The following is a 23,911-nucleotide window of genomic DNA, read 5'->3' as shown; positions in this document are numbered from 1 at the left end:
ATGTGCTCAGTTTTCCTTTTTGTACCATTTATTCCTCTGATCCTCAAACATATCTGTTGGAAGAAGTAGCAGATTCATACCAGAATATGGAATATATATTTTTAATTCTTGATTAACCAAAACCTTTATCACACTCTCAAAATGATTTGCATCTGAGGATGCTGGGATAGGCTTCCCTGGAGTGATTTTGAAATACAAAAAGAATGTTTTATAACAGTAAATACAGTGCTTCTTGCAGGCAACTCCTCTCTAGGTTAAACATTCACACTGTCTGGACAGACTGCAGTCTATGTTCACAGATTTATGTGTATTTTTCACCCATTTTGCACAGTATGGTCTTCTGAAAGTTCACTTGGCAAGAAACAGTTTTTGCTAAGTATAAAGTGTGAAATCTGGCAATAAAGTTTTAAATTAAACCCAGCATTTTTCAGCCTACGTATTCTGGCAACTGCTGTCTTACTAAACAATATAAATTTCTAGCCAGTATCATGTGTAGTCTTACAGCCATGTCCACCACCAATTTTTCAGAGTAACATACTCATAGCTACTGAGATACCAGGTATCACAAGGCAACAATGGATGGGCAGGGATGACAACTCCTCTGTTGAAGATATGGAGAATATGACCCAGAAGAAAGAATAAATTGAAAAAGAATGTACTCATTCTTATGACATTATTATCTTTCAAATGTATTTCCCGTTGGATAAGTGTCTTGTGAGAGTAAATACACCAGGGGGAATCCTGGCCAAGTCACCATTAAGGTAAGCGATGCTCAGTCCTGTTGGCAGAAGAGGGCCAAGATGTCTTGGGAGACAGTTCTCAGCCCTGACACTTCCAGGCATGAACAGATGGATCAGTGTAGACTGAACCTCTTTACTATATATATAAAGAAGATAATATGTGTCTGAGTACTTAAATGCTTTTTGAGTATGAATCAGTTACAGGATTGTGTAAATCGATTACTTAGTCTACAAGTTAAAACTGATTGTGTTGGAACTTATCTATACAATGTGTAGCCTTAGACTCCTGACTTTTGTCCTAATATGGAAACGAGGTGGATCGTTCAGACTCCTGCACTGTTGAAAACCACTGGGACCTCCAGCACTGCATTCTTCCCGCATCCCGTACGGGGCTGTGCTCCCTCAAGGACCGTTTCCCAGTACTCCCAGAGGCGAAGCAGCGCCCTCTGCAGAGGACAAAGCCACAGTGCACCAGCCCTCTCTAAAAATAGCATCCAATTCCCATACTTCTCAAAGGGAATGAAGCCACTGTTGCCCCCAGGCCTCTATTTTGACAGTTCTGTGGCCGGTGGGTGGGCTGGGCCTGCCCATGTGCCAGGGCAGTGACCTCAGTCCATCAGGAACAACAGCACGGGCCTAGAAAATGGCAGAACAAATCAGCCCGCACTCTCAGGAAGAACAGGATGTGCTGGCATTGTGGAAGGAATTAATTATTCATTAGGTTCCTCACTGGTGACTTTATCTACCGCCTCTGCTAAGCCTTCAGTTACAGCAGAAAATAGAGTAATTCAGCAGGGAGGTTGACTATTGGCGCTAAGTAAGTATTTTAAAAGGCAACCTCTAGTAGCATATTTGCTAAAAGATGAGGGATGAGGATAAGAGATATGCAATGGTATGTGAGGCTATAGGGATGTAGTATAAAGGAGAGAATTGCCATATACATAACAAAAAATGTGTGGTTTTCACACATGAAAGAAATTTCCACTTCAACCTGGCAAGTGTAGCTAGATCTCTTGCGGTTTGCATAACCCAGCTCCTTCTCCCAGCTCGCTCTGCTGCTCACTCACAGCCAATTTTTGTGCTGATTGAAGCATTTTTTCCTTTTAACACTGTTCATCCTTCTGTCTTTTATGGGAACATTCACTGAAGTGAATGGTGTGGAGGGTACTAGTGTGTAACCCATGCCAGAGATAATAGCTTCAGCCCTCAGTGTATTTTGATATTTTGACCAGCCATCTCCCCACCATCCAAGCACTCTCTCTCAGGCATCTCCCATGAACAGCAGAAGCATGAAGCAGTGATGGTGATGTTTCCATGCTGTTGAATGAAGACTTTCATCCTGTCAATGCACTTATTCTGTCATTTGGCACATCCTGGTTCCTCACATTGCTCACACATCTTCTTTCTTCTTTCCTTCCACATAAAGGCAGATTATGTTGCATTTGGTTTTCTATTGTCTGTGTTCTAGACTTGGCTTTATTTGTCTTGATGGGTGGGCTGGATGTCACTGTTCTCCAGTTATTTTCCTTTTTGTTCCTATTATTGACCTGTATCTGTAGCTTCCTTATATTACCCGTATAACAATGCAGCTTGGAAAGGTTGCTATTTTTCAGTGTAAGAAAGAGATGGTTGTACTCACCAAATGCTTAATTGTGTGTACCTAATACCAGGTCTTTTTGTCTTATTATAGCAGGAAGTCTCCTTTGCCTTATCTTCTATAAATTCAAACATAATCTTCGTTGTTCTTTTTCTATTCTTAATTGAAAATAGGGAATCTGTTTTCTAGTCAGTCAACTGGTTACCAAACCAAAGCTAATCAAAGCTAGTCAGTTTAGTCCCTGATGGTTCAAAATTGATTAACAGCATTCCAGGTCTCAACTTCTCATATTCTGTCTTGCAGCTGTCTGTATGGCCAATTTTGCCTGTGCTCAAATTCTTCCCAGTGCAAAACCACTTACATTCCACTGCAATGCACGGTAGTACCTTGCCTAAGTGTGGCCACCAGCCAAGTTTAGGTGACCTAGTTCAGGACTAAATCATATAAAGATCCCACCTGGTTAAATAAGAAAGCAAAAGTAAAAATAAACACAAGGAGGTGATTATTTCTTAATATTTTTTTGAGCCATGAGAAATACTGAGAAAGAATACATTTTTTGACCCAGAGAGCTGAGGCAAAAGTAATCAAGTTATTGAGATATTATAAGCAACCCTCTCTGACCAGACCTATTTTCTATACACAGGCTCAGAGATAGCTCAGAGATCCCTTCACACTTGGACCCCAGGCAGTCTATTCTCTCTTCCCATCAAACTGGCCTCTCCATTTTAGGGCTTCGCTGAAGCCTGACATGTCTTAGAAAGTGTGTGCACATGTCTGAGGATGCTCTCCTCACTGTGTTCTGCATTCATCACACTCAGCATAGTGTGTCAGAACTGGGCTAGTTTAAGAAAAAGTATCTCAAGTGTTCTGGCTGCAGTTCTCCATTGAGTATCCAACAAATAAGTTCATCTGCAAAAAGCTGAATTAGTGACTTTTTGTGACCTTATAGTTCCAGGTCTGATTATATCTAGAGGAATTGGACACAGGACATTCCAAGACCCTGGGTTCCAGGTGCTTCTGCATCATCACAGTTTTTTCAAATGTCATGCCATTTCCCATATATACAACAGAGGCATTCATTCCTAGCCTAGCTAGGCTCAGGCACATGGGTCCCACTGTGCAAACACTGTGGGCTGCTGGGTTTGCATGTGGTCTGCTTTGTACATGGCAAAGTAGGTTACATGGAGGATGCCTCTGTGAGCACCAGATGATCGTGTGAGCAGATTTGCAGAGTCAACGTATGGGTATCTGGCTTTGAGGTTGTTTATTTTTTTCTTTCTGGTCCTGTTCCTACATTTGGTCCTTTGCCTTATAAAAAAAATGACCACAGTGTCCCAATTTTTCTCAGAATTGGAACATCTAATGAACATCACTTGCTTTGGGGATTTGTCCTACTCACATTTCTGCCATAGCATAACTGGGATTCTGTGTGTGATAATACACTAATAATCTTGGGAATTTATACTTGAAGAATTTCTTTCATTTGAGATTTCAGAGTGCTTAAAAGTTAATTCATATTACATTACATTACCCATGTGAACTAAGTAAATATTTTCCTCGGTGGATATGATGAGGATCATATCTCAGATATGAGATGTCTCAGCCTACAGATTGGTAGGCTGTATGTCTTGTGGCCTTATTTTGGAAGGTAGTACGTACTTAAGGCTTCTACTGATTTTAGCCTCTAGCTTTTTAAAATACTGACTTAAATAAATTGACCTATCATCACACGATGATGTGTTAAATGTGTTCACATCAAGTATCTGCCTTTGGTCTGACATTCAAACAGAAACCCTTCTTTAATTCCCTTTACAGTCCTTAATATTGGGAAAAAATATACCAGGAAAAAAAAAACAACCCACCACAACCCAAACCAAACAGGATCTCACATATGTGTCTCATCTAGAAACTGGTAAGGTGTGTTGTTATGTTTTAAATTTCTATATGGGAAAGTACAATTTCTAACAGATTTCTTCATTGCTGAGCAACAAAGCAATCTTGCAACGCTACAGATTTAACCAGTGCAGGAACTGTCATACATTGTGAGGAGCACCACCAGGACCTGTGGGAGCAGCTTATTCCAGCCTGTAACTAATCAGTCACTAGTGCAGGGAAGCACTCATGGCAGCAGTTCCCTGCTACTAGGCTTAAAGGAGATTCCAACAGGAATAGTAGCTGTCTGGTTGGAGGAGAGTTGTCTTTAAGTGCAAGAGGTTTTCTTTGAGACCACTGTATCACTGCAAGGCTGCCTGACCTTCCAGCATGTACAGCAGTTTACTCTATTTGTTTGCTGAATGAGCTAAACTGTCCTTGAATTTACTCTGGGATTAGAGCTTGTTTGAGAGATTAACTGGGGAGCCTGTGGCCTTCTTTATTGCGGTCTGAAAAGATATATATATAGATATCAGGACTATACCACACAACTTTGGACTACAACTTTGGGCAAAAAAAGTGGGTCTATATTTAAAAATTTTGCTAAAATTTTATTGTTAATTTTACTATCGTGATTCAGTGCGTTACATTCATCAACTCCCTGCTTGGTAGCTGAGCTACTTCCTTGACCAAAGGAAGCTCATCCAAAGATGAGCTGGGAGCACGAAATACATGCTCAGGTCTCATTTACTCCAGCCTACAATTTCAGCTCAAGTTCACTTTGATGAACAGTGTACTGGAAAGCTGTTTTGAAACTTACCTGAAAGATGACTGGCATCGGGATAGAAAAACTTTAGGCTGTAGCAGGATCTCCTCAAATGCCTCAGGCAAGGCTTTTACACAAACAGACTCTGTCATGTTCATGAAGGTGGATACCTCCAAATTCCAGACATGGAAAGAGCTAGTACTTTAGGGAGTGCTTCTTCCCTCCCTCAGGTAACAGGAAGCCTCCAACAGGTGCTGTTTGAGATGAGGCTGGAATGGTAATGCCACATTTATTAAGCACCAATGCTTGCTTAAACATCCTTTCTGTTGCTCCTCTTCTCCCCCTCCTTTTATTCTTTCAGATGGATTAGTTCCCCCATCCCATTCACATGTGGCTGTATAAGCAGCAGTGTAATGTGTCAAAAAAACCCTGCAGTAAGAAACAAGACAGGGACAGTAAAAAATGTCAGGTGAAAAAATGGAATGGAGACTACAGAGCAGTGTAAGTGGTGCTGCTGGGCATGGCCACACTCACAAAAACTAGATACCCAGAGTTTTGGGGGGGAAAAAATCTAAAAATGTTTGACATCTGATCTATGTGTGGTATAATTTTACACATGCACCTGAATTGACAAATACTGGATAGCAACTATTAGCAAGTTCAAAACATCTTAATGCCATGTTATGCAATGTGAAATTAGACTTAATTTTCTGATACCAATTTTAATTAATCAACTTTGAGATTATATATTTTGCATTACTTTTGTTGTTGTTTTTTTTTTAAACAGTAAAACTGTACATCTGCTTCCTACATTTACTTCCTAGACAGGTCAACACTTTTCTCTTAAACATTTGGCACGAAATACCTGTCAAAAATAGTACAATGAATAAGACAGGCCTTGAGGTTTCTCTAATATGGCAGTTCCTGAATTCCTGCGTGCTACACTACAGACAAACCACATTCCATCTTAAAAAAATTTTTTTTAAATTTAAAAATTAAAAAAAAATTAAAAATTAAAAAATCAAAGTTAAATATTTTTTAAAAGTGTCAAAACAATACTCCAATTCATTTTTTGTTTCCTAATTTTTTGTTAGGTAAAAATTTTAAGTTATTGAGTTTTCAGGATGGTAAAATATTTTGACCTGTAGAAAATGCTCAAAGATTATAAATACTATTTCTTCTCTAGCTGTAAGAGTGATTGACAGATATGAGTGAAATCCAAGAGGTTTAGTTAAAAGTATTAGATAAACTCCTGAAACTGAGTTCACACATTCCTAATTCAGTTTAAATTTCTTCCCTTGACAAGTACAAAATTCAATCCTGGAACTGGAAAGCAAAAATAAAGACCACAGAGAAATGTCTCATACCTTTTCAGATCATAGTCACTGTACAGACTATGTACAGTAACATTTTCAGCCCCAGTGGCATTGTGTACGTCAATGTACGTCAATTCACAGAGAAATAGCCTTATGTCCCAATTTGAAAGGAAAACCAAAAGAAAAAATTACTGCACAAATAAGAATCATGTAAGAAAATTTACAGAATGCATTAACTTAATTGGAGAGGATACAAATAATCAAATGCAAGAAATATATTTTGCTACGGATTGTAAAAGAGATGATTTGGAGTAAAAGAGAACAAAAACCCCAACCATTGGCCATCTACTGTATTCTACGGGATCTCCAAGTGAAGCTCTACTGCCTGATGTGCTGACAGGACATGAAACAATCATTTAGAGATAAATTAAGGGCTGAATATATTTGGGGAATACTTCCTTAAGTCTCTGACTTCCTGCTTGCCTTAGTACTTTACTGTCACTCTTCTACAGAAAAGGTAAAGACAATATGCTAAAAATATTCAAAAAGGAGTGCATTGTATGCATTGATTATATTAGTGGAGAAAGTCAGGTAACTTTTGTTGAGCCTAAATGTCCATCTGACAAGTACCTTCACAGACAAATATATTTTCATATATTTTCTGTCCTTGTTTCCTTGAGACCAATGTTGTTTCAAAGAATACTACTGCCTAGCCAAACATGGATAATTCCAAAATACAGGTCTTCAGTCACATTAAAAAATCTATTAATACGGCATGAATTTAGGTGACTACTAATCATATTAGGTTAGGTTGTACAGATTTTATAAATGTGATTCATGTACATTTCAATCAAAGTAAAAATAATGAAAGGATGCTGCTGAATTCTGCTAGTGTTAAGAAAAGAGAACAGAGAAAGGCGGCTTTCCCACCAGGTTTAAAAATAGGAAATCCAAGTCGTGCTGTCCATCTGGAACCAGAGACATGTTATTATTGTAAGTTTGTGATGTTTATTTCCACTTGAATTGTTCTATTAAAGTGATAATTCCAGTATTTGTCACCAGATGGCACTGCAACGACATGATCCCGTAATCACTCCTCGTACTCCATTAGTGGCATAATGAGGTCATCCCCAGGCAATCACAAAGAATGCATGACTGTTTCAGATTGCATTAAGCCCCTCTTCCTCCACTCCGTTATGTTTGCACCATCAGGCTTGCTGGCACAGCTATGACAGTTTTTAATATTCTTAGCCAACTGGCGTTCGTAAGAAAAGCTCGGTAGTGGAGAACCAATACCTACCTTAAAGTTAATTTGCCCGGATATTGCCATGAGCAACACTGAAGGCAAACGCTGTCTTTAACGGCAAGAGATTAAGCTCCCACCTGTGTCAGGTCATGCACAGAGGTTTGCCTCAGTTCCCTGGCCTTGCAATTCTGGATAGGATCCCAGCCTCAGGCTGTCAACCTATCTGCCTATCTCATTCCCTATTTCTTCAGTGCAGTATTTTGTGTTTTCCCTTGGTTTCTCGAACAGAGCATCCTCTTCCATGCCCTAATTTGCCTCTCAGTTCTAGTGCTCCCTGATACATTCTGTCATGACCTACCACTGCAGTTTGAATTACAAGTACTGATCCTAACTGTGACTCATTGCAGATTATAGGAAGTAAAAGGAAATAAACCTGGGAGTCCGGAGCTGTGTTGAGCACTAAGCTACAGTTGCCTTTTGAGAAGAGTTTCAGCACAGGAGTGCTGGCATCTGAGCAATCACATTGAAGTTGTGCAAGGGTAACTACAAATAGTTTCAGATTTTTCTTTGCAGATCAAGATGTGTACCATTTTCAATTTTGCAGCATTAAAAGCTCTCATGGCTTCCTTTTAGAGGTCTGATGCATTCCTGGTATTCAACAGGATGCAGATATTTGGTAGGAAAGTAATGCTATGATATAGAATATTAAAGGCTAGGAGAGTTCCTTCTGACTATCTCACATGGCACATGACTGGATGGTGTGTGACAGCCAAAACTCCTGATAGCATGAGCATGTTAGCATACACCAAACATAACCAGTCTCTGTAGCAGACAAAATGAAAAATACTGCTGATTTTCACAATTCTGTTCTCTTTTTTTGCCAATAAATGTTCTTATCAATAAGGGAATAGTGATTGTACTATAGGTACTCATGCATATGCAGAATATTGTATTTATGCTAGTAAATTTAAATACAAAACCATCTGTGAGGTGATAATCCAAAACAATACACGAGTAAGAAAGGAGAGTCTGGCAGTACATGTAAAGACAGAAATAAAATAAAATGAAATGAAATGAAATGAAATGACAGGAAGGGAAATGAAATGACAGGAAGGGAAATATGATGACATGAAATGAAATTGTAAAAACCCAAAATTCTTAAATGAAGTGAAAACAATTAAATGGAATTGGGATGACAGGAGGTGCATTGAAATGAGCTGAAACTTCACAGAATGATTTTCATTGAAATCTTGAGATTTCATTTCCTTTCATGAAATGAAGGATTTTCATCATGGCAGGGTACCAAGATTACTCACTCTTCACTTCTTGAATCAGCTGTGGTGGTGGGGATCTCAGCAGCAGCAATTAGCCGCCCTTAGGGTTCAGGTTAAGGTTCAGAGAACTGCAGAGCCTACAGCTCCAGGGACACTGGCACTCGAAAAGGCAGTGCCGACTCAACACTTTTTAGTCTGTGCCACCTATGGAGAGGAGGACCTCTGCAACAGTGCCAAGCTGCCACTAGGGTTAGGGCTAGGGTTAGGGTTGACAGAGTAAAGAGCCTCCAGCTCCAGGAACACAGGGGCTGGAAAACACATGCCAAGAGGATCATGGCAGGGCCACATCATTTCTGCCTCAACACCTTTCACCTCAGGGCCATGCACAGAGATGGCCACATCAGCTGCAGCCCCAAGCTTGTTAAAAGCTTAGTGTGAAAAAAAAAGAAAATTCTGAAATGAAGTGAAAACAAATAAATGGAATACAGTGAAATGCAGTGAAACGAACCAAAACTTCATGGAATGATATTGCTTGAAATCTTGATATTTCATTTCATTTCATGAAATGAGGGATTTTCATTTCATGAAAGGAAATTAAATGAGAAATCAAGGAATTAAGTGAAATGAAAAGACAGGAAAGGAAATATAATGACATGAAATGAAATTGAAAAAAACAAAAATTCTGAAATTAAGTGAAAACAATGAAATGGAATGGAAAGAAGTGCAGTGAAATGGGCTGTAACTTCATGAAATTATTTTCATTGAAATCTCGAGATTGCATTTCATGAAATGAAGAAGTCATGACTGTTTTAAGATCTTTAACTAAATTCCAAGTCAAACTAAACTTTGTTAGTCAAAATCAATGCTGTCTGTTGTGGCCTTTTGAATGCCAAGTTGAATAAATTCAGGCTTCCATATAACCCCTCAAGAATTACAGAATGACTGCAAATTACCCTGTGATTATAACTGTTTCTCCCCCACACTTCTGAAATTATTCATGTAGCTCAACTGCATTCAAAATATTAAATATAACAATACCAAACTTATGGAGAGTGTCTGGAACAGCCTAGGATATCTCTTTCCATGATATAACTTTGATTTAGTAAGCCATAAAGATTTCAGTGGATGTTTATAGCAGAAGGAAAACATTGGAACAAGAATTTTAAGGGACCCTCTTTTCTCCTTTGAAAATATTTATTGGTTAACTGGTGTCAGTGGCAAGGTGTAGCAGTCACCAAGCCACTAAGACTCTGGGCACTTAGGGAGATAAACTGTCTGGGGCTCTTCTGATGACTGAGTAAATTGTGAAGGGATGTGTAAATGAAGGTGAGGAAGTGACTGAACACAGCAGATACCAGGTTCTTTTTGTATGTTACCCTTAAATGTTTGACTGTAGGGCATGTGCAAATAGCTCCTTCTCAAAAATGCTAAAAGAACTGCAAGCATTATGGTTGTACTGTGAATCTGACTAATTAAGATAATGTATGGATCCATGAGCACATTAAGTATATATATACTTTCAGATATATTTCCTTCTTTCTGGAAGGTGGAATTTTATTGTTCTATTTTACTGAACTATCATTTTTTATTGAGATATTGAGATATTGCTACAGTTAAGGAGAAGTAAGAATAGCATGGACTTTGTAAACACTCCTTGCTCTTCCTACTGACCTTTTTATAGTACACACGAAATCGTGGTCATGTATTTCAATGGTTGCAGCTCATACTACTAACCTGATTTGGAAATCTCTGTTTGAAAACCATGACAGTTTTATTAAACTACATTAGTAAAAATTTAACAACCAGACTATTTTGTATCTCCTTTTTCCCATCTACTGATGAGTACACATCTACAGTGTATAGTCGCATCATTTCTAACATATATTTCACTCCCTTTTCATGCTTACCCATTTTAGAAAGTTATTGGTTTGCTGTAAGTTGCTTCCTTTTTTAACACTTGTGTCTTAACACTTGTTATTGAATCCTAAGTATACTAAAGAACATTGTTCTTTGGACAGTCAAGATGATTAAGCTTTAGGGATCCAATACTGCTACTCTAACGCTTCCATCATGTTCCTACACTGCCTAACTTCCTGCCTTTGCTGTGAGTAGATATCCTTCCCTTATCATCTGTATTTTCTGAATTTCAGGGGTTGAAATCTGTGTTTAGCTTGATGCCCTACACCCACAAGTCTGCTTCAGAAAGAGAAGAACTTGTGTCTTCTCAAGGTCCTTGAGCAAGCTCAGAGATAGGAAGAAAGGGACTGAGATCTTTGTTGTACCTCAAGTGGTACAACAAGACAGAGGAACTTAAAATATTCCTCAATAGACAAAGAAACCCCCAAGCAACACATTCATACCTGTTGTAGAATTAATTTGTTCTTGAATATCATGCTTGATATTGCTTTTTCCAAATAACAGTATATGCCACACACTAGCTGAAGTAACTACTAACCTCGTAAGATGGTCTGGACTTTTTCAGTGCTAGAGTTGTATTAATGAAACGAATAATTCTGAGAAATCATGCACTAGTTGTACTACTGGTTGAAGCACACAAATCAAACCAAGCAGCTGGGCATCTGGCAGGAGAGCAAACCACAGTCTTGTGCTGCACATGAGGGAGATCCACAGTCTTTGCTACAAGAAGGGGTGCCCGAGGAAGGAAATGTTTGACTTCACTTCTCTCAGAAGAAAGTAATTCCCTTTATAATGAAAGCTCTTGCTCTGTAATTGTCCTGGAAGCAGTGTAATAAGGCCTCTCTTCACTCATTATCTGTCTCCCACATCTGCCTTGGTGAATGCTTTTGCTGCCCTCTCTGTCCACAGGTCCTCCCACGCTGCGCCGCAGTGCCCGGACAGTCTTCCCTGGCTTGCATCAGCAGTGGTGTGGCCAGCAGGACCAGGGCAGTGACCGTGCCCCTGTACTCGGCACTGCTGAGGCCATGCCTCGAGTGCTGTGCCAGGTTCTGGGTCCTCGAATTCAGAAATGACACTGAGAAGCTGGAGCGTGTCCAGAGAAGGGCAACGGAGCTCGGGGAGGGTCTGGAGCACCAGGGTCTGTGAGGAGCGGCTGAGGCATCTGGGGGTGTTTAGCCTGGGGAAAAGGAGACTCAGGGGAGACCTTCTCACCCTCTACAAATGCCTGAAAGGAGGCTGTAGCCAGGTTGGGGTTGGCCTGTTCTCCCAAGCAACAGGTGATAGGGTAAGAGGACATAGCCTCAGGTTGCAGCAGGGCATGTTTAGGTAGGACATCAGGAAAAATCTCTTCACAGAAAGGGTAATTAGACACTGGAATGGGCTGTCCAGGGTGGTGGTGGAGTCACTGTCTGTGGAGGTGTGTGAAGAAAGACTGGACGTGGCACTCAGTGCCATGCTCTGCTTGACATGGCGGTGTTCAGCCACAGGTTGGAGTCGATGATCTCAAGAGGTGTTTTCCTACCTGATTGATTCTGTGGTTCTATGAGTCCCCCGGCTATCCCCGCCGCCGCTTCAGTGTCTCTTATGTCACGCCTGCCTCCCTCTCCTGCAGCGACCAGACACCCCCCAGGGTATCCCACCCGGCTGCCTTTCCCTCGGGAGACGCCCCAGCGAGGGGCTCCTCTGCCTGGGGAGGGGCTGAGGAGACCACTGCTCTAATACAAGACGGCTGCCCCCTCAGGCAGGAGGGAAGGACGGATCTCCACGGGCCCGGGGCAGGTTAGCCCGTGCGCCGGTGCTGAGGCGGAGCGGCGGAGGCGCGGCCGTGAGCGGGAGCGGAGCCGGGGGGCGGGGCTTCCCGCGGGGCCGGCACAAATCGCCGGGGTTAGGGGCGGCGCCATTTTGAACTGGCTGAGGGTCGGAGGCGGCGGCTGCTGAGCACGGTTCCGCGTCCCCTGAGGGAGAACCCACGAGGAAGGAGCGGATATGGCCGCGAATAGGAACTTGAAGCAAGTGCGGATCGAAAACAGCTCCCCAGCGGCGCCGCTGGGCATGGTGGGGGGTGGCGGCGGCGGCGGCAACCTGAAAGGGTTGCGCGGCCTAGAAGCGGAGAGTGAGGCGGCGGCGGCGGCCATGGCTCTGGCGCCGAGCAAAGAAGGTGGCGGAGATGAGGAGCAGGAGGTTGGGTTCACCATCGATATCAAGAGCTTTCTCAAACCTGGCGAGAAGAGCTACACGCAGCGTTGCCGGCTGTTCGTGGGGAATCTGCCTACTGATATAACCGAGGAGGATTTCAAGCGCCTTTTCGAGCGCTACGGGGAGCCCAGCGAGGTCTTCATCAATCGGGACCGTGGCTTCGGCTTCATCCGCCTGGTGAGGACCCGGGCCGGCCCCTGGGGCTGCCCTGTCACCCTGGGGCTGTCTCTGAAAGCGGGTGGCTTCGGTCCCTTGTCCCCCGCCCCTTCCTCTCGTTTTCGGCGGGTGTAAAAAAAAAGCAACATCTGCCTCTCATTCTCTTCCTCCTCGCTGCTAGCGGTGGTTCCCCCGCCTCTTCTTCCTTCTCCCCCCTCCCCTGTTCGCCTGTACACATCCAAGCCAGACCCCTGCGTCCAGAGTAGCCCTCCCAGCCCTTGGCGTTTCGGTCCCCGCCTCACCCCATGGCACTTAATGCAGCTAATTTTAAAGACTGGACGGGATTGTTTCCAAATACCGCTGCTCGCACATCGTGAGCACAGAACATAAAATCACAGATTTTCAAAGGTTGCGGACCGCGGGTTGTTTAAAGTACTTGTGCCCAGATAAGACTGGATTTTTAGGGGTAATACAGTATTTGGTTAAACATTCAAAAAAAGGAATCATCCGAAAAGTTTATGATACTGTATTTAAATGTTAATTTAGTGTGCGCGCTCAGTTTTCATGATTGCTCTGTTTAGAATGCACCGATTTGTATCATTCTGGGAATAGCTTTAGAATGCTTTTAGGTGTCTAGTTATGATTTTTACATATATTTTACTGGTTAGGGTGTTTTTCTCTTTTTGGTTGTCGTCTTAAAATATTTATGGCATTCTGCCGTGCATCTTTTACCCTGAGAATTCCCCAGCCTGAAATAGCAATTTTCTGGAGGAAGTGCGATATATTTACATCTCGTTACTCAGTTTGTATGGAATAGAGATTAGGTAGAGTTTTTTTTATGTGAACTTCCCTCTTCCATTACGTGTAGGGAAAATATATATATATATATTTAACAGCTTGCCTAGCCGGTTGAACTGTGATGAAAGATATAAAGAAGAATTTCTTTAAATGTCAGGGATTGCAGGTATCAAACCTGGTGAAGATTTTTGAAGTGAGAAAAAAGGTAGTTGTTGATTTACACTGTCTCATGGATGGGGGTGCAGAAAGCCCAGAAATGTGAGAAGAATGAATACATGAGCAAAGAAGGTAATTTCATTATTTGTTGATGAAATTTGAAGTGGACATCCATGGAGAGCAAGTGCGATATTTTCACTTATTTAAAAGCAAAACAAAAACCCAACCCAAAACACCTTAGATCCTGTAGTGTAATCTTTGAATACCATTTCCTGCTGCGTGGAGTTAGGGATGAAGAATTGAGTAGGTAAACGTGAAAAGCATCAAGTTTTCAACTCAAGACCTTTACAGAGCAGCACCATCATAATGAGAATTTGTTAAGTCCTCTAATGCACAACAAAAAATTTGCGCCTATGTTGTTTTTTAGAATAAACCATAAAGGGTAATGAATGTTTTTTTTTTTTTCAATCAGAGGGCAGAGACTTCGTTGGTTTGTTGGGTTTTTTGTTGTTGTTGGTTTGGTTTTTTGATTGGGGGAAAAAAAAGTTGAATGATCCTGATGCCAATGTGCACAGGTGAAGGAAAACAACTTTGCTACTTTTCGAGGGGGGGGCACTCAAAAGTGATATTTGTTGTATTTGAAAATAAAAGATAATAAATATTTTATATCTTGATAAAGGAATCTAGGACCCTGGCTGAAATAGCAAAGGCAGAACTTGATGGTACTATTTTGAAGAGCAGACCACTTCGAATTCGATTTGCTACCCATGGAGCTGCTTTAACTGTGAAGAATCTGTCACCTGTGGTTTCCAATGAGCTGCTGGAACAAGCATTCTCGCAATTCGGGCCGGTGGAAAGAGCAGTCGTTGTAGTAGATGATCGTGGCAGAGCTACAGGGAAAGGTTTCGTAGAATTTGCAGCAAAGCCTCCAGCACGGAAAGCTCTGGAAAGATGCAGTGATGGGGCATTCTTGCTTACAACGTAAGTTCACAGGTGTTTGTTTGAACCAATGAATGCTGTATAGGGCTCTAATGGCCCCTGCTTTGCTGATGTGTAAGTCCCTTCTGGGGTCCCCACCAGTTGTGTCAATAATTTTTGCTTTTCCTAATGTGAGCAGAAATTGCATTCATGGTATTCCCCATTTCTTACTTTGTTTTCAAGATCTGAAAGCCATGAGGTTAGAAATTCAGGTGTTTTACATGAATACCACAAATATGCTTGATTTTTTTTTTTGTTTTTTTTTAAGGAAAACCATCTTTCTCTGCTTACTGTTTATAAGATTACCATATGAGAATCTGAGAGTAAAGTTCTGGGTTTTTTCTTTATATGCAATATTACTTTTCCTTCTCTGTATAGTAAGGCATTTTCTATTGAGATTTTATTTTCATTGGTTGCACTCTTCCTGATCCCAGTAACAAAGTGACAAAATAATATTCCTTTGTTTCTTAACAAAACAGTGCATGACATTGCTGATATTTCTGTAAACTAAAGAAAGTGTTTCTATCTCAAAAATTTATGTGGCTTGTAAGGCTAGGATTTTCTCCTTGCTTTAAAATGAAGACTGAGATTCGGAAAAGGTTTATATTAGTGATGTTTGGAAAACAATCTATTTCAAGGACAAGCAAGCTTGCAAATAGCAGCACTTCTCTTGCATCTCATATTTCTCTACTTGCCAAAGAGGGTTGTTAACTGCTGTACTGTAACACAGTTACAAGTGACATTTTCGAATGCTTTCTTAAAAGCTGCATGAAATGATACATATTTATGGTTATTTTTATTTTTCTGATTCTCACTGGGAAAATAAGGCTGTGGTTCCACAGCATGGAAGCTCGCTGCCATTGAACGGGGTAACTTGGAGTTCTTTTCCTGCCCTGACTGTGCTGTTCTTCTATCTGCTTGAGAACTTCATGATACTTCCATAAGCCACTTGTGCTTGCTAAAACAACAGAAAAGCATTAATTCGTATGGGGGTCCATTGCAGTCTGTTTAAGCACAGGAAGGTGCTTTCTAATGTCAGGTCCACCAGAGAATAAGTCAGGAGAAAATGCTGACAGGAGCAGATGGCAGGTGAATAAGGTGTCTGGAATTCAAATTTCTTGTGATAATTTCTTAAATCTTGTGTGCTACTGAACTGATTTGGTGGCTACATAGTAAATTCAATCTCAATACATCTTTACTGTTATCAGGAGGTGCCAGCCATTTGTTCTTATTCCCTGGCTTTCTTGGCATTAGTAATTGAGTGGAAGTGTGAGCCAAACAAGGGAAGTAATGTAGTTCAGTGTTACATGGGTGCTATTCTTGGCATGAGAGATGTGGCAGGGAAAAAGAAGCTGGGATATGAGGGAAGGTTTTTCTTGTTTTACGAGCTGGATAGATCAGTTGAATTGAAATGACCATCTAACAATGGCCTGAGTGAATAAAAAGCACTTGATGATTTTCTTGCTTAGGTGACATGTTCCCTAATGCAAAGTTGCATAAATCTGCCGCCATCTACTTTCATATTTTCCTTCAGAGTCTAAAGTTTTACCATTTTTAACTGAAAACTCTTTGCCTGATCAGAATCAATTCCTGTATAAATGTATCAAAACTAGACATTCAAAACATTAGCGTTTTGACATTGTTGTTTTACATCATAGCTTGTTAGCACCACAGTTCAGTTGTATTTAAATAGCAGAACTGTCAGCAATTGCCATGCAGATAGCATCAGAAAAAATAGCTGCTGTGTTGTGCCCTGTGATTCCAGACTTCATCTTTTTAATCTAAACTTGATGCCCAGAGTAAAATATATTGGGGGGTCATTTGTTTGTTTGGTTTGGTTTTGGTGGGGTTTTTTGTTTGTGTTTTTGGTTTTTGTTTGTGTGTTTTGGTTTGTTTTGGTTTTTGTTTTTTTTTTTTTCAGAGGGCGACTGGGGCAGTAGGGGAACATCTGCAAAGTGAAATAAAGGCATGGAATATAATAAATGAGTGCTGGTGTTTTGAAAATCGTGTCTCTAGTGCTCTGCGTTTTGTAAGCTCTGCTCCCAAGACTGATGCAGAGAGCTTTTTACACAATTCAGAGTTGTTACACTGCTCTCTTTGGCAGTACTGGCTCATGCTTGCCTCTGCTTACTACATTTCAAGGAAACTGTTTTCAGAGATAAATTAGGATTCTGATTTGTGAGCCTATGGTTGTTCAAAGAATGGGTTTTAAATAACTTAAGCAGAAATGTTTTTCTAATTATCACTGTAATATTAATACCAAATTATCAAGCTGTTTTCAGTTGTAGATTAACTTGCAAAACTAAGTTGTTAAAGTCAGTAGAAATATGAATAGGTTGTCCTGTTCTGTTTTGGATTTGTTGCTTTCCCAGTACAGTCATGGCCTCTGGTGCCTCACTGATGAAAACAAAAAGGTAGTTCCTTCCTCAGTATTTTGTAATTATTGGTAGATGGTTTTGGTATTTAAAAAAACCAAACAGAACTGTATCAAGTAAGTTGTAGTTTCTAGGCGGAATAGCTGGATTTGGGCATAGAAACAATTATTTTTCGAAGGTAAGTCTTAAAATCGGGATTCATTGGAATTCTGTGATTTAAGACAAGGCACAGGAATTGCATGTTAGCTTTCTGGAGTGTTTCTTTATAATGCTAAAATAAGTTGTAATTGCTTCATTAATGATTCAGTTATTAAATTGAAAATGTTTTCCAGAACACCTCGACCAGTTGTTGTAGAACCAATGGAGCAATTTGATGATGAGGATGGACTCCCAGAGAAACTAATGCAAAAAACACAACAATACCACAAGTAAGTTTTGGTTAGCTTTATTTTATAAAACGTGTTTTATGTACTTAGTTACCTTTGTAAATATACACTGATTTTTACTTTTGAGTTTGTGTAGCAGGAAGTAGTGCTTTGTATGTTGTGCTGTTTTGTGTCAAAGGATTAAACAGGACTTTCTCAAATTTCCTAATCACAATAAAATTCAGACTTGGCTTGTTGGTTTAACATTCTGTGCATTTACTGTAGTAGAGAGATTCTTGGCCTACACTGCAGTCAGTGAGAGCTTGTTGCCAGCAAACTATAGTCTTTTATGGATTAGGGGTGTGGTCTAATCCTGCAGAGATTTTGAATACCCACAGATCTTTATGTTCTCTGAATAGCCCCTTAACTGTTCACAGCCTCCCTGGCCTGTAAATCTTTGCAGCTTCCACAGTTCAGGTAAAACTTTGAGCATGACATGAGAAAGTGAATCTCGATCATGAGATACAAGTCCCCTAATCTGAAAATACTAATTTTAATATTATAATTCGTCATTCATTTTGCTTGAATCTAAAGTGTTTATTCTGGTAAGACTGTAGAAGACCACTTCTTAAAAATTTGTCACTGTTAGGTACAATATTAGTGTTAGAATGGGAAATGCAGGCTCATTTTAGTGTTTACAGGTTCTGGCTGATATTCTGTGCTGTCTAGTAAAGTTTGATATTTATTTAAATAACTGGTTTTATGAATTGAGTACTTGCTTTAGAAGGCTGAACACAGATAATCTAGTGTTGCAGCTTAGTATTTTGTACTGATGTCAATACAAATTTTTATCTTAAAATTAAATAGAATCTTTTTTTGGACAATTTTTGGAAAATAGTCTTTTTACTTGTCTTAATGTCTGATTTAAGCTTTGTCTGGTTAAGAACGTAGTCATCTGACAGGTTGATAAAAAGTCAGATCTACACTTGAAGTGATTGTTTATACATTCTCTGGCTGCTACAGCTGTTGATCTAAATGTGTCCTTTTGTACATTTTTACCGCAAAATTTTTATTAGGGAAAGAGAACAGCCTCCACGCTTTGCTCAGCCTGGAACATTTGAGTTTGAGTATGCTTCACGGTGGAAGGCTCTTGATGAGATGGAAAAGCAGCAGCGTGAACAGGTTGACAGGAACATTAGAGAAGCCAAAGAGAAGCTAGAGGCAGAAATGGAAGCAGCTAGACACGAGCATCAGCTAATGCTGATGAGGCAAGGTAAAACCAGATAATCTACTAGTATAAAATTTGTTTTGTCACAGACTTTTTTTTTTTTGTGTAGCGTATTGAGCTGTTTACTTGGGCAATTTGCTGGCCACTATTTAATTAAATGTATGTAACTGAGAAAAAGGAAGGAATACTTTTCTGTGCACATATTCCTTGATGATTTGCAGAAATTATTTAAGAAACTAAAAAAGAGGTGATTGTCTAAGTCTGTTTTCTTCACTTCCTAAATTTGTCTTTAGGAAAAAGTTTACTTAGCCTGTTTTTCTTGAATAGGCACATGTGCTTCCAGTGTAGAGCTGTTTTTATAAGGTCTTGTACAGAGTATCAAGTCTTATGCAGAAGATAATAATGTGAAAACATAACTATGTAATAATATAAAAAGCATAAAGTCTTAGAAAGAGTGTAATAACATAGAAAACTGTTCTGAAATGCTTGATAGTTGTTGCAGCACCTGAAATGACAACTGTTTCTTGATTTATTTTCCAAGAAAAAATGTTGACACATTAAGTTTCCTTGTAAGCTTAAGAGGTGTATGTTACAGGTGAGGAATGTGCATGTTAATATGATGCAAGAATACTGCTGTCAATACACAGTACTGCCCTCCCTTGGCAGTTAGACACACATTATAGTTTTGTGTGTATGCGTGACTGAGATTTGTAATGATGGTTAAGATACAGTGCTTAAGATACAGGTTGGATAACTCTCCTGTTGACTTATCTAATTATTAATATTTAACAGTGCTAATGATCCAGTTCCAGAAATCATGCTCTCTAATTTCCTTCAAATTTATTCACCTGTTGCCTGTAGTTGAGGGCAAGATTAGAGATTACTTTTTCTTAAATTCATGTCTTAATTACATGTTAAACTGAGACTAGGTGACTGTGGTGTCTTAATTGAGATAGAAAAGCTCTTGATGGTAAAACATGGGAAAAATCTTAGGTATGTTTTTGGATATTAGGGTTTCTTTTAAGGAGAACATGAAGGAAAATGTATTCTTCTTTTTGAATATTTGTTAAATGCCAGCTTTATATGAAAAAAGAGAGAATTATTCCTTCCATTAAAGAGCCACTAAAACATTTGGTGCTGCTATTCCAGTGGGGAAATGTGGGGTTTTTTTAGTGTAGGAGGAGTTTTTTTCCCCCTAACAGTTTGGTTAACAGAGTACCTCTTTGGTAGCAGATAACTTAGAATTTTGTTAAGATAGTTACGTTTCTTCTTAGTCACCTGCCGACATTTAATTTTCCAAGCTCTAGAGATAAGCAAGTATTCGTTCTGTTTTAGTCTTCTCAATTCTTCAGTATGTATGAAAATACGGTGGTTTTTTTCATTTGTATGTATTTTCAAAGATTAGCTGCCTTTTGTTGCTCTGAGCAGTGTGGGTCTAAGTTCATGCCATGCCAAGAATATTGATTATATTAATGAGATTGCATCACAGGATTCTGTAGAAAGATGCAATGAAGATTCTAAAGCATCAGAACCTAGAATTATTGTTTTTGTATCCCTGGTGCACAAAGTCAAACTTAGATGTATTGAAGCAGTCATTAGGAAATAAAATATCATGTTTTAATTGTGTAGGAGTTAGAAAGAAGGCAGGAAGGATGAGCTTACTGGTCCATATACTCTTGCAGGTGAAGGTTGTGTTGAAACTGCTTTACAAGAGCTAGTAGGACTTGAACTCTAGAACATGTTGGTTTGAGTACTCAGGTTCTTGTTGTGTGGTATTAATTCTGAAGGTAGATTTAATTCTTTGATATGTGTAATTTTTCACTTTTAAGTGTCATATTTTGACAGACTGAGTCAGAAGTAATTTGTAAAGCAGAATACGTGTTTCCATGTGTAAGTAAATTGCATGGTATTTCTGATCTATGTACTGGTGGTATGCATCAAACATTTGTGAATACTCTCTCATAATGATGGTTAAATAGATTATGTAAATGCTGGAAAACGTGACTGAATTTCACCAGAAGCTTAATTTTTTTATCAATTATATGGAAATTTGGCATTTATTTTTCATCTTTAGAACCTAAAAAAGCAGCAGCTAAAACTGCTTACAAGTCTTTGTGGAATTGATATTCCAGTTTGTAGGATTAACTTCTGAGGTGAGAAAACCTTCACCTTCTGCTCTCTCCTATGTAGAAGGTTGAAGGTAAAAGTATAAGCACAAGGAAGTGCAGAGGCTAATAATAATGCTCTCTGTTTTCTTTTTTTCCCACAGCTGCTTTAGTGCAGATTTTTTCTGTTCAGAGAAATGGCCTGTCAGTCAAGAATACCATCACTGCAGGTCTTTTAATATGAATGGCTCTTGTTTGGCAGAGTTTGAACTTCTATATCTGTATTTTCACACGGCCTGCTAAGGCTTTCTGTCAAGATTTTGCAGTTGTCAAATGATACTGAATCATAATTTGCTATGTTGAACTTTAAAAATACTACCAGTTTCAGGAAAGGCAGTAATCACAACTATGCTATGGAGAAAAATTAAAAGAACACTGAGGAAAGTAGAGTGCTATGCCTTAAGAACAAAGGACAGGAAATGATAAATTTGTAGTAATTAGTGGTAGAGAGAAAGTAGGAAATTTTGTGCCTGTGTGCACAAGAAATAGGGAATGCTGCATAAATTTGAAAGAACAAAGAACTGAAAAGGAAACATCTTTTCCCACAGTGGACAGTGTTGCATACAGAATGGGTTAGTTTTTGATCTCAGTAATACTCTGAAGCAACCCAAAGGTTTATTTTAAAAGGAAAGTACATTTGTACTCTTGAAATAACTTAAAAGCAAAAAGAAGTGTGCTCATGACACTGCCCAACGATCAGGATACCAGTGGCCAGGGCTTCTGTGGCAAGCATAGCTGGAAAGAAGCAGCCCTCAGACTCTGTGATTTGAGTGATTCTTCAGTGTAGTCATATTCCATTGAAGTGTGAAATGTGTTAATTTTGCAGAAGAGAATAGAAAAGCAGTCCTGTAAAATGTGATTGAGAAAGGACTTCTAATGTCAACAGAGATGTTGTGAGAGTAAAAATCTGATAATCTTCTTTGTTCAAAAAGAAAACAAATACATGATATTTTGGCAAAATATACTGGCCGTTGTAGTTTTTGGATATTAAAGTAAAATTTTAAGTTGTAATAATTTATGCTGATGCAAGTTTGAGGAAAGTGATTTGCATAATTAAAAAGGTATTTTAATTAATATAGTGAAGAAATGTGTAGAGAAAATCTGCAGAATAGTTGAACTAAAGCATAAAAGGCATGTAATGGGCGGTATGGTAAAATGTTACTTGTGGTTTCTATAAATAATATGCGGCCAATATCCTATGAAGTTAAAAAATAAAGAACTGCTTTCTAACAAATGATAAAATTAATATTCATTGAAGAAAGCATAAATTTCCAGGCAGAAATCAATAATGTGACTGGTCAGCAAAAGTAATTACTATGAGTTATGCCCTGCTTTTTAAGATCATTTTAAGTGCTTCTTAAGAGGCTATGGCTGGGCCTTTTTTGTGGGGTTAAAAGCCCAGTCATTGGTAAGTTGCAGTAAGCAGAGTCCTGATAGATGTCCATGGAGGTTCAGACTTCATGCACCTGAAGTTCATACCACTTCTCTTTTTCTGTTGTGTGCCACGTAGTGGTCCGCAATAGGTAGCGGAGAGTATGAAAGTCCATAAATATTGCGATGGTTTTCTTAGTAGTGTGATTTTAGCAGTATACAGCATTGTGAGAAAATTGATGCCCTGTCCTAGATGTAAAACCAGGATGTGATTTAATGGATCAAGAGAGCTTTTTTCCTTTTCTTTGAGAATTTAAGATTTCTGTTTCTGTAATCTGCTCTGGAGGCTTTGCCCATTTTGTACCTTTTCTGTGTTTGTAAGCCATGGATCCAGTGTTTTTTTCAAGTACTAGACTTAGCTTTATGGAAAGAGATGAGTTAAATGCATTGAAAATTTTGTTTGAAAAATGGAATGTTAGAACTGTAATCTGACAGTAATAACAAGTCTTGTGTTGCCACGTTATTGATTGACAGCTTTTATATTTAAATACACTTTTAATCCTGTTAGATCTCATGCGTCGTCAGGAAGAATTGAGGCGTTTGGAAGAACTTCGAAACCAAGAACTTCAAAAACGCAAGCAGATACAATTGAGGTATTTCGTCTTCTACTGCGCGGAGGTGTGGCATGCAGCCACTGTAGGCCCGCGTGAATTTAGATGTGTTGGCTAAACTTGCTTTTCAAAAGCATAATGTGTGATGTTTCTGATAATGTTAATATAATGCTAATATAAAAGAGTGGTTTCAAGTGCTGCTTGATTTCTTTCACTTATTTCAGCACTGCTAGTTTTGTTGTAAATTTCTTAGATTTCTAACTAGCATAGAAATGTCTTAGCCTATTTCTTTTGTTTCATATTTATTTTAACGTGACGGAAGCATAGCTGTAGTAGATAGGAACATGCTTCTAAATTTTATGGGCAGTGATCTGCATTATAGAGTCATAGCATTGCAATCTTAAGGTCTGACAAGGGATTTTGAAAGGTATTTTCACTTGATATTCTAGTATGTTGCAAACAATTTTTCTTTTGAGATCTAATTTATGCAAATAATTGTTTTAATGCCTCTTCTAAAGTTTAAGAAAATAGACATAGTGTCATCGTATTGATTTATACTTTCTGTGTTAAATATCACAATAAATAAGAAAGAGCACAAACACATGTCAGAATTAAAAATGTGTCTTTTGGCAGTATTGAAATGTTTTAATCCATAGTGGCTTTTTAAAAACTGGAATATTTAACCTGTTTACCAATATATAGCTGGAAGAGAAGGTATAGAATGTATTGGTATTGAAATTACTTGTATTCCAGTTTAAAAAACCCCCATGAAACTTCGAAAGTA

General features: G+C 39.1%; 1 protein-coding gene across 12 annotated transcripts in view; it reads left to right on the top strand.

Annotated features, from left to right (window-relative positions):
* The first annotated feature begins 12,622 nt into the window (after positions 1-12,622).
* The window catches only part of PSPC1 (paraspeckle component 1), a 64,507-nt gene continuing 53,218 nt past the window's right edge, over positions 12,623-23,911 (top strand). For 6 of the 12 annotated variants that reach the window (XR_007201622.1, XR_007201620.1, XM_048294782.1 and 3 more), the window contains exons 1-5: positions 12,623-13,101; positions 14,714-15,015; positions 17,720-17,815; positions 18,829-19,025; positions 23,085-23,169. Coding sequence is in view for 7 of the 12 variants with exons in the window: in XM_048294782.1 (XP_048150739.1) it covers positions 12,715-13,101; positions 14,714-15,015; positions 17,720-17,815; positions 18,829-19,025; positions 23,085-23,169 (1,067 nt within the window). In the remaining 5 variants the exon portion in view is untranslated. The remainder of the gene's footprint in view (positions 13,102-14,713; positions 15,016-17,719; positions 17,816-18,828; positions 19,026-23,084; positions 23,170-23,911) is intronic. The other 6 variants (XR_007201623.1, XR_007201621.1, XR_007201619.1 and 3 more) reach the window with 1 other exon arrangement.

This window comes from Corvus hawaiiensis, chromosome 2 (genome assembly GCF_020740725.1).
Source record: "Corvus hawaiiensis isolate bCorHaw1 chromosome 2, bCorHaw1.pri.cur, whole genome shotgun sequence".
NCBI lineage: Eukaryota > Metazoa > Chordata > Aves > Passeriformes > Corvidae > Corvus > Corvus hawaiiensis.
The sequence above is the reverse complement of the archived record's forward strand: the minus strand, read 5'-3'. Positions and strand labels throughout refer to the sequence as shown.